At 40.4% G+C, this 11,369-nt stretch overlaps 1 protein-coding gene across 1 annotated transcript; it reads right to left on the bottom strand.

Moving 5' to 3' along the window:
• Nucleotides 1–8,936: 8,936 nt before the first annotated feature.
• LOC147884147 (momilactone A synthase-like) lies at nucleotides 8,937–10,826 on the bottom strand. The gene is made up of 3 exons (XM_087398155.1): nucleotides 10,704–10,826; nucleotides 10,520–10,612; nucleotides 8,937–9,762 (listed from the first exon to the last, which is right to left on the bottom strand). The coding sequence occupies exons 1-3, from the start codon at nucleotides 10,727–10,729 to the stop codon at nucleotides 8,937–8,939; spliced, it is 945 nt and encodes a 314-aa protein (XP_087254281.1). The 5' UTR covers nucleotides 10,730–10,826.
• Nucleotides 10,827–11,369: the final 543 nt, after the last annotated feature.

Here is an 11,369-nt window from a genome sequence, read left to right as displayed (position 1 = left end):
ATCATCTCCTAATTTTCTTTTTAGCCTACTAACATGAAAAACTGGATGTACTCTACATCCCTCAGGTGGCTAATTTGTAAGCAAGTTCTCCAATCCTCTTAAGTATAGTGAATGGTCCACAATACTTGGGAGATAACTTCGGACATTTACCTATTTTTGTGCTCTATCTTGAGCTCTTCTTATGCTATCTTTAGCTAACTTAAGCATTTGATTCATGTCCTCAAGAAAGTCTTTGGTCGCTTGAACCTTCTCTTTTTCAAGTCCCACTGTCATTGGGGCTCTAGGTTGAAATCCATACATCATCATGAATGGACTAAAACTTGTAGCTGAATGTTTGGCACTGTTATATGCAAATTCTAATATGGGCAAATACTGTTTCCAATTAGTTTGCCGTTTACTTACATATGCTCAAAGCATATCCTCAATGATTTGATTGACCCTTTCAGTTTGACCAGCACTCTGTGGATGATCCGCGGTGCTCATGTTCAATGAAGTTTCCAACCTCTTAAACACAACCCTCCAAAAATGGCTGTTAAATTTGCTATCCAGGTCACTAACAATACCGGTGGGTAACCCATACAGTCTATAGATATGCTCCACAAATAGCCTAGCTAATTCTGGAGTTTTAACATCTTCATCGACAGGAATAAAATGAGTCATCTTGGTCAACCGATCCACAATTACCCCTACAGAGTTGTGCCCCCTCTGTGTCCTAGGTAGTCCCACAATGAAATCCATAGAGATGCTTTCCCATTTGCCAGATGGAATCTCCAATGGGTGTAGGAGACCTCCTACCTTAAGGCGTTCAGCCTTATTGACCTGGCATTTTTGGCACTTCAATACATAATCTTGGACGTCCTTACCTATTCCAGGCCAAAAGAATTGTCTTTTCAAAAGTACATATGTCTTCTGAATTCCCGGGTGTCTAGCACTCGGACTATCATGACATTCAAAAAGGATTTGGTGCCTAATGTCATTATCATCTAGGATACATACTCTGCCTTTGTAGAGTAGGTAGCCATCTTCAATAGTATATTTTCCCCACTTGAGTCCTTTATCACCAACTTGTGGTGTGTTGCCATTTCCATGTGACTCCTCAGTGAAAGCCTCTCGATTAGTTGGATCCCTGTTATTAATTGCTTTCCATATTTCAGAGAAGTGAGGATCAAATTCACATTTCCCTTTCAAGGACTGTAGGAAATCATTCTGAAATTGAGTAAAACTCAATTCATTAACAATTGGCATTCGGCTAAGAGAATCTGCTACCACATTAAACTTCCCTTTCCTATATGTCAATTGTATATAAAACTCTTGCATTATCTCAACCCATCTAGCTTTTCTACCTTTAAGCTCTGGCTGATTACAAATCCATTTAATGCTTTCTTGATCAAAAATGATCTCAAATTTTGTACCATATAAATAGTGCCTCCACTTCTTTAAAGCATAGACTATAGCATATAATTCTTTTTCATATGCCGAGTAATTCCGTTGGGCATGATCTAGCTTTTTGCTTTCAAAAGCTACTAGTCGACCTTTTTGTATAAGTACTGCCCCAACAACAAAATCACTGGCATCTGTCTCAACCACGAATGGTTCATTGGGATCCACTACTTTTAAGACAGGAGCTGCCGCTATAGCTACCTTTAATTTTTCAAAACTTCTCTTTTGAGGTTCATCCCATATGAAGGTGCTTCCCTCCCCTTAAGCTGGTCCATCATCGGAAAAGTAATCTTAGCATAGTCTTGGATGAATCTCCTATAGAATCCTGATAAACCTAAGAATATCTGTAATTCTTCTAGATTGGTAGGTTATGGCCATTCTAATATGGCCCTTACTTTGTCAGGGTCCATACGAACCCCTTCTTGGGATATTATATGTCCCAAGTATTTCACTTCTTTTGCAAAGAATTCACATTTGGATTCTTTTGCAAAGAGTGAATTATCTCTAAGCAGTTGGAACATTTTTTGCAAATGTTCCAAATGTTTTTTTCTGGTTTTACTATAAAGAAGGATATCGTCTAGAAATACTACAACAAATTTTCCTAGATATGGCCTTAAGACACTATTCATAAGTGTCATGAAAGTTGCTGGAGCATTTGTTAATCCAAATGGCATTACTTTAAATTGATAATGCCCATACCTAGTACGAAATGATGTCTTAGGGACATCTTCTTCCCTAATTCGTACTTGATGATATCCTGATCTTAAATCAATTTTAGTAAAGTATTTTGCCCCTTGCAATTGATCAAAGAGCTCATCAATGTGAGGCATGGGATACTTATTTTTTATGGTGATTTTATTTAGTGCTTGATAACCTATGCATAAACGCATAGTACCATCTTTTTTCTTTACCAGTAAAACTGGTGCAGACAAAAGTGAGCTACTTGGTTGGATTTGTCCCTTCCTAAGATATTCTGTTAACTGTCTTTCGACCTCATGTTCCTCCATTTGACTAAGCCTATATGGGGGTTTACAAATAGGGGTAGATCTAGGAATTAAATCTATTTTATGGTCTACTTCTCTCTCAGGAGGTAAACCATTAGGTAAGTCAAGTGGAAAAACATCTTTAATTTCAAACATTAAATCATTGAAAGAAGATTTATACTTTTTAACATTATCAAAAACAACATTACTTCTTTTCGATGCAAAAGACATAAAATCACCAATAAAAGTAAGTTCACAAAGATATACCTCGCATTGTTCTTAGTGTAGTAGTCGTTCCAATTCCATCGAACAAATAAGAGGAGAGTTAGGCACATCATGTTCTCCTTGAATCTGAAAGACTCTACTCTCTTTTTCAAACATTATGGAGTTATTAAGATAACTCCTCTATAAGCTATGCCCAAGACTATACAGCCATTCTCGACCAAGCACTACATCTGTTCGGTCAAGATGCATGATTTGGAAATCCAAGGCATCCTGATAGCCCTTGAAGATCCATCTCTACACCATATATCATGGTGTCCCAAACTTTTTTATTACTGCCCTTCGCCAAAGAGACCACATATTTATGGGCACTGGGACTCTCAGGCAATTTTAATTTCTTAACTAACGAGTAGTTTAAGAAATTATGTGTTGCACTATCATCGGCCATCACTCTTACTCTTTGCCCCTTAATTTTTCCATGCATCCTCATTAAATCATGAGGACCAAAGGTGGGCTACCACATTGCCGATGATAGACAGCACATGTGGGTGCTATCCTCATGATAGACCTCTATCTCAGTGTACTTTTCAGTACCATTAAGCGGTAACACTTGCACCGCATGCACTTGTTTTGGTGGGGGTCTATTTGGGGCTTTAGCTCCCGCTGGTTTATTTTTAGGACAGTTCCAAGCAGCATGGTCTTTGCCCAGACATTTGAAGCAAAGATTTTCTTGCTTGGCCCTTTCATAATCCTCTTTTTTCAAGAGAGGATAGTTTTGTGTTTGAGGTTTCTTAGGTGATGCCTGAGGAACCTCCTTCTTAAAGTGTCCCTTCCTTTTCAAATTGGAAAATTTATTGAACTTTGGAACAAAACCTGCTCCGAAGTTCCAATTTTGAATTTCCCCATCGTATCATCATATATTTGGGCATACTTAATGGCTTCCTTAAAGGTTTTTGGAGAATTTCTTCTCACTTCAACCTTATAAGTGTCTTTGAGACCTCTCACGAAACCCCTTATCTTTTAAAATTCATCAATTCCCTTCAACTTAAGGACTGCCTCCCTATAATTCGCTATGTACTGGACTAGAGTATTTTTACCCATAGTGCAATTGTCCCAAGCCTCCCACGCTCTTTCTAATTCATTTTCCGGTAAAAACTCTTTTAGGAAGGCCGTTCAAACTCAGTCCAATATCTAGGAATTTTATCACTCTCCCTGAGGCTCATCCACCATTTATAGGCTTTATTTCCAAGGGAAAGACTTGCTTCCACGACTTGATTTTCAGGAGGTGTATTCCTGAGTCGATGAAAGTCTTGCCATTTTTACAAGAACGTATTAATCGCATCTTTATTATGCTCCTTTTCTTCCCCATTGAAAATTGGCAGTTTTAAGTCCTTAAGGATGTTCGAGGTTTCTCTAAGTTGAGAGGTAGTCCTCTCCACTTGGTTAGGAGAAATCAGCGATTTTTTAGTAATAGATATCGATTGAGAATCGGCTATCTTAGTTATAGCTTCTGCTAGGTTTTTAATGTTTCACTGATAACCCCTAACTGTGTTTCTATATTTTGTGTTCGAGTTTCAAGTTTAGTGAATTCCGCATACGGAATTCCATAATCACCATAATCAATATCCTCCATTTCTACATTATCCTCTTGAGTTTCAGTTTGTACCCCCTCATGTATTTTCTCTCTAACTATTGCTTTTCCCTTTCTAGCCCTTTCCTCGGCCTCCCTAATCATACCATCCCTTTCTGGAGTTGTCATTTTAAAAATGTATATTTTCCAGAAAATGTAAAGTAAAGTGCTTTATATCAGATAGAAAAATATGATGCCCACTTCCCTGGTATTTGTTCGATGGTCTTGAATTTGTCTTTGAAGCTGATGCGTCCTCTCATGCTTTAAATTCTTGATCTCTCTTCCCGGTCCCGCTCTTGTTGCTTCCCTCGATCCCGAATGTCTCGATTCGATTGTAAATCCTTTGCTTGAAATCGGCAAGGCTAAGGAGATTGGAACGGAGAAGAGGGTGAAAAGACTTCGAAAAGAGAGAGGCGGGGGGGTTTTGAGACTTAGAAAGGGGTATAAAAGCTTTGATGAGGTGGCTTTTCTCCAAAGGTTTCTCAACCTTTGGATGACGTGTCTCTGTGTTTTTTTCTTTGAGATAAATGATGAAACGGCGAATCGAAAATGATGCGCAAGCCAGAACTCTTCAAGCTCCATGAAAATTGACAACGATACTAAATTCAAGCTCCACGAAAATTGACGACGATACTAAATTCAGTGACAGAATGTACCGCGCATAAATTAGTGACAGAATGTCCTGCGCACGGAAATTAGTGACAGACTGTCCCAAGTTACTTTCTTCTTGTCTTGCTCTGACTAGTCAACTGTTGTCTCATTCATCGCACTGCCCAACTCCTCGTCTGGGTTTCGATTTCGCTGTGCTCACTTAAGGCTTGCAGTGCCGCTCCCAAGTCCTATGGTCCCGCTACGCAGTTGTAGTCTGTAGTGTTTACGACTATAGTAGTATAGACTATTCCTCGACCATGTCAGCGCTCTTAAGTGCAAAATCGTTCGGACTCCTAAATCTCTTGAATGCCTGAGTAATAACAAGTTACAGAACTCGCGCCTGCACGGCTCTCCATGCTTTAGCTATGCATGAACTACCACAAAGATGAGCTCAACACCGGCTCTGATACCAATGTTACGACCTTTTTAACTCGAGGGCTTTTTCCTCCTTTTCCACCCCACCGCGGATTCCTTTTTCGTGGAGCCTCCTCCACCTTCTTTCTTTTTTTTGGCTCCCTCTAGAATCCTCCCTCCTAGCCCAATACCTCCCAAGTGGCCATCCCTCATGGTGCCATGTGTCCAAGTGGACCTTACCATTAAACCCCTCTTTAGGTTCAACTAATGCACCCTTCCATTAATTACCTAGGCCTAGGATTTCCCCCTAGACACTATTAGCCACATAGGTAAGTATTGTCAAGCCCTCATGGTTTCCCCGTTACACCGATGTCACGGTATTACAGTTGACGTAGCAGACAGAGAGAGAGAGAGAGAGAGAGAGAAAGATTAAGAGAGGCATGAGAGAGAGAGAGAGAGAGAGATTTTGGTGGAGAGGGAGGGAGAGAGGGAGTGAGAGAGTAGAGAATGAGAAATCCTTGGGGCTATGGCCGCTAGAGATGAGGAGAGAGGGAGAAAGGCATGAGAGAGAGAGAGAGAGAGAGAGAGAGAGAGAGAGAAAGAATGAGTGGTTGCCAAGATGAGGAGAGAGAGAGAAAGGCATGAGAGAGAGAGAGAGAGAGAGAGAGAGAGAGAGAGAGAGAGAGAGAGAGAGAGAGAGAGAGAGAATGAGGTGTCTTGATGATGGCTAGAGAGAGAATTAGGAGTCTTGAGAGAAAGAGAGAGAGAGAGAGAGAGCAAAGAGAGAAAGTTTAACATATTTAAATGTTTTAAATTATACTTTAATATATTTTAAATTTAAATTATAAAATTGTGAATTTATGGTATTTTTTGAAGGTGAAATAATATTTTTTTAAATTTAAAAATGTTAACTTTTCTTTAGATACTTGCTCTTTAGTTTCTCACATTCAGGTTTAGCCTCTACATCAAAACCCCTTCTTTTGCATATTTAAGCCTCTTAATCCCTAGCACATTAAAATGAACATGTAAAAAGAAATTATTTATTGCTTTTCTTCACTTCGATGGTTGGTTTAGCATAGATAGATATCGATGGACAGATTACATGTCATGGGGCATATTGGATCTTGATCACTATTGTGGTCATTTTATCCCATTGTAAATCTTTATGGGCTATTTTTATTACATTTGTACATATATTTAAGCGCATTTATTGTCATAAAAAACATTGTAAAGCCTTCTAGGCTATTTTCCATATTTATTGCCATATGAAGCCTTGTATTAAACCCGACCATTCACTATTTAGCGAGCAGTTTATCAGTGGGCTGCATAAGGGGGTATTAGTGGGTAGATTGCATCAGTTGGGTATCAGTGGTGGATAGATACATGTCAGTGGACAGATTACATAAATGTCAATGAACAAATTACATGTCATGAGGAAGATTGGAGCTTTATCACTAGAGTGGGCATTTTATTTCATTGCAAAGCTTTATTGGCTAATATTCTTACATTTGTACAAATATTTAAGCCTTGTAAAGCCCTTCTAGGCTATTTCCCACATTTATTGCCATAAAATACCTTGTAAATCCCTCTTGGCTATTTTTCACATTTATTGCCATATGAAGCCTTGTAAAGCCTTTTGGGCTATTTCCCACATTTATTGTATCAAGCCTTGTACATTGTACTTTACTTGTATGTATCTAATTCTTCATTATCTTTTCTTGTAGGATTATGGAGCAATCAAATAATCTAGGGGCTAGTCTAAATGACTATGAGATTAGAGCATGGATCTCCGATGTAACTTTGAATTTGAAAGGAAAGGAATATAGTCCTAACAGCTTTGGTAGGTGGACTCGATATCACATGGACAGAAGAGCTTGGTTTCTTGATCAAAAGGAAAACAAGTATTTGCACCTTATTCTTGCCATGGATCTATGTGGTTATTAGAATGGTATTGGCCTATAATCTTAAATTTCTTATCATGTGCGCATTGCTATCAAATTAGTCCTTGACCCTTGGTTGCTTTGGTCTCTATTGGGTTACCTTTCTCTTTGGTCAAAAGAGTGTCCTATTGTGAACGTAGTTGTGGAAAGCTCATATGGTTGCTTTCTTTTGTTGAATGCTTCTAGAGCTCCTCTTATATTTTTTATTATAGTACAATGAGTTATAACTCCTTACTAGGTTAGTGATGTGGTAAGCTACGTTGCATAATAGATCTTGTAAGCATTTCATACCATGGATAAATGATTTTGCACGTTGATATCTTCTTGATGTAGATTTTTTGTGGGAAAGCTTTATCTTTCCCTTATTCAAAATCAATTTTGTATTGATTTGTTCTATTTTGACTCAACAAAGGGCTCTAAGGACCTTGCAATTGTCTGATTATTGCCTAAGAGGGGCATTCATTATAGAAACAAGGGTGAGGTTATCCATGATGAGGATTATCATTTGTAGATATAGTCTTGGATCAACTTAGATGTGGATGGGTGATACTAAGAATGTCAATTATTGTCTTAGATCAAATTGATGACTTAAAGCTAGGTTATATCAACAACATCAATGCCCTTTGAATTTAGTGTACCTACTCCATTTGTGTTGATTTATATTGATGGCATCTGTTGTTCTCATCCAGGATTCCTATTTTCACCTATAGATTGTGCAAGTGCACTCTTGAAGGTTGTTGGCAATGTTGCGCTATGTAAAGCTTATCTTTTAATTGATCACCTATTCACCTAGAGACTATGCCTTGATTTGATAGTTGAGTGGCTTGCATTTTTGTGCTTCTATATTCTATCGGTATATATTTATGCATCTATCATGTCTATGTGTGGAAAACTTGTTTGTTTTTATGCACTTAACCTATGTGCTGAGGCGTGTCACCTTATTGAGTTTTAGGTTTTAGAAGGACCTATCCTCAATTTCATTCATTAGGTCCAAAGATGATTGTAGAACCATGTTGTTATTCATGGTTTGGCCTACAAATGGAGTTTATCACATGCCACTATGTTGTTTTTATTTTTATTTGCTCCTTTTTCAAAGGATGGGATCATAATTGTGAAATTTGATTTGCTTGAAACTTTCGATTAAATTTATTGGTTTACTTGATTTTTTGAAGCTTTTCTATCCTTATGATCAAGTACATATCAAGTTAGATTGATATTGAGAGTTGACACTGGAGTTGTATGTGGGCATCGATTTTTTAAAAGTGCAACTCCATCATTGTTGGTAGTGCTGGGGAGTGAAATATTCTATGACATAGGAGTTCCATTTGTGGTAACATAGTCTAACGTCTTGTACATCCATCCTTGATCTAGTGATTCATGAGTTTCTCTAAGTCAATTATGCTTATGATATAATCATCACAATATCTTGATTCCTTTGATACCTTTGGTAGTGCTAGTTCCTCAACACCTTTGGCTGATCTTTCAAGACTACTTGAGTGTGTGGATGACACACTTTGGTTGAGATGTAGCATTGCACTATCAAATGTTGTAATGCTAAACACTCTTTTGTAGTGTTGCCTTGATGTAGGAGAACATTAATCAAAAGATAGGATGGTGAAACTTAATTGAGGCATGGGTAAAACATTAGTAAGCGAAGTGGGAGTTTGCAAAAAAAGAAAAGAATTAGTGAGGCTATGACTTGTTCCATCTCCAAGATCACTCTTTCTTGTTTTTCTTAAGAAATGCGAAACCTTTGAATTCTTTTGTTACAGTAAGACCACCATCCACTACCAAGTTATGGCCACTCATATGGCCACCAGATGCATCATCTGCAATGTATAGGGCTGCTTGGGCAATCATATCAACTGTTAGAGGAGGACCCTTGAAATGTAGGTGCTCATGGAGCTCTCGAGTGATGTCTCCAAGTGAGGATCCTTGAAAGCCTTGAGCTTGAAACTTCTCTAACCACCTGGGAATGGGAGTTGCTGCAGGTGAGATGCAATTCACACGGATACCGAAGGGGGCCAGCTCATAGGCGGCAGCTTTCGTGAGGGAGACTACGGCGGCCTTGGAGGCCACATAGCAGATTGGACCAATCCCTCCGAGGATCGTAGACGCACTGGCTGTGTTGATGATGCATCCTCCATGACCGGAGGCATGCATGTGCTTGGCTGCCTCACGGAGGCCAACGAGAGCACCACCAACATTTACAGCAGCCACTTCAGTGAAGCTGGACCAATTGGCGCCGCCATCGAGGATACCGCGGGGGTCGCCCCCGATACCGGCATTGTTGAACATGATGTCGAGGCGGTTCCATCTAGAGAGGGCAGCGGCCACAGTGGCAGCCACGTGGGCATCGTCTCTTACATCGCATTGGCATGCCAGGGTGGACTCTTTGCCGAGCTCCTCAGAGCAGGATGCTATTCCGGCCTCGTCCATGTCAGCAAGAACCACCATAGCGCCCTCCTCCACAAACAGCTTGGCGGTGGCCTTGCCTATGCCTCCTGCCGCCCCCGTGATGACAGCCACCTTCCCTGCAAGCCTGCAATCGCAAAATTAGCATTGGAATTCAGTGCTCGGACACTTGGAGAGCGACTTTGGCGGTCAGTCAACTTTCACCGTATCAGAAAATGAAGTGGAATACATTGTCGGAATTAAGCGCGCATAACTATGTAGATCTTGGATGCGGGCACATCATGACCGTCAACACAGAAGTGTATACCACCCACAATCGCGATATTGAACATTGGAATTCAGTGCTAGAATAATTGCAAATCCACTAATCGCGACTTTGGCGGGCAATCTCGGGGCAATTTTTCACCGCATCAGAAAATGGAGTAGCATATATTGCACCAGAGGGAGGAGTTAGGGGCGGAGAGCTATGGAGATCTTGGATGCGGGCAGATTATGAGCGGTCAACACAGAAGCGCATAGCACCCACTTCGCGAAATGAGCACTGGAATTAACTATTAAAACAATTGGAAATCCACTAATCGCGACTTTGGCCGTCGATCTGAGCAATCATTAGCGGCCCTTGTCTTTGGCTACGGTACCCTCGTCTTTGGCCAGTGCGCGCGCGCACATAAATTTTCACCGCATCAGAAGATGGAGTAGTAGAATACATTGCACCAGAGGCAGGAGTTAGGCACATTATGAGCGGTCAACACAGAAGTGGGCAAAAGAAGCAGAGAAGCTGTGGCAGCGAAGTGATAGGATGAGATCGTCTACCAAAACTCTCCGCCGGCATGGTGCCCAACAAATATACACGACGGGGTTGAGATCCTTGGTAGGAGTCTTACCTCTGGCGACGCGATGGAGAAAGTACTGAGGAGGAGAAGTCCCTTACAGAGGCGAATGAACGGCAATGGGGTGTGAGGGAACGGGAGATGAGCCTGGATTGCAAAAGGAAAGCAAGATAAGCGAGCGATAATCGTTAGAGGAGCGGAAGAAGCCATGAACACGAAAAGGAGAAGGAGACAGAACCTGAGGCAGTGCGAAAGGAGAGGCATGGCTGCAAGACGAGGTGGTGAGAACTAAAGTATGCAGTAAAACGCTAACTCGAAGCTTGCAATCTGTATCGACTTTTTCTCTTAAGCTCGACATCTTGAATATGCATTTGCAGTGGAGCATCTCACAGCCCACTACACGACAATTGCAATTGACTTTTACAACTTTACTTTTCTCACCAATACCCTAGGTTCATCTTACATGAATTTGTAATTACGTAAGCTCTCCACTTAAAGTACACGGTTTTTGGCCTTCCTAGTGTAGTGGTAAATAAGGCCTTCCTAGTATAGTGGTAAAGTAAGCACGTGGGCGGTGCTTCCTAGTATAGTGGTGTGGTAAAGTAAGCGCTTCAAAGAAAATAAACGGTTTTTGGCCTTCCCTTGTGTGCTAAGGGTATAGTGATGGTTCTCCAACTTTCGAAACGTAAAATAAATTTATTTCCCTATTTGTGGGAAGGTTATACTCATGGTTGTCCAACTTTTGAAAGGTCAAATACTTTTATTCTGGTTTAAGGACTGCATGCTAGGTGGAAATAGTTTATTGGCCATTGAGGGTGCCACGTGTGCAGAGGATCTCCTCTTTAAATGCTTGTGCAGCTCTTGCATTCGACTTATTTGAGTGTTCCAGGTGGATTGAAACAAC

This window comes from Dipteris shenzhenensis, chromosome 27, assembly GCF_047967505.1.
Source record: "Dipteris shenzhenensis isolate YYH24624 ecotype China chromosome 27, Dip_SZ_1.0, whole genome shotgun sequence".
NCBI classification, from domain to species: Eukaryota; Viridiplantae; Streptophyta; class Polypodiopsida; order Gleicheniales; family Dipteridaceae; genus Dipteris; species Dipteris shenzhenensis.
The sequence above is the reverse complement of the archived record's forward strand: the minus strand, read 5'-3'. Positions and strand labels throughout refer to the sequence as shown.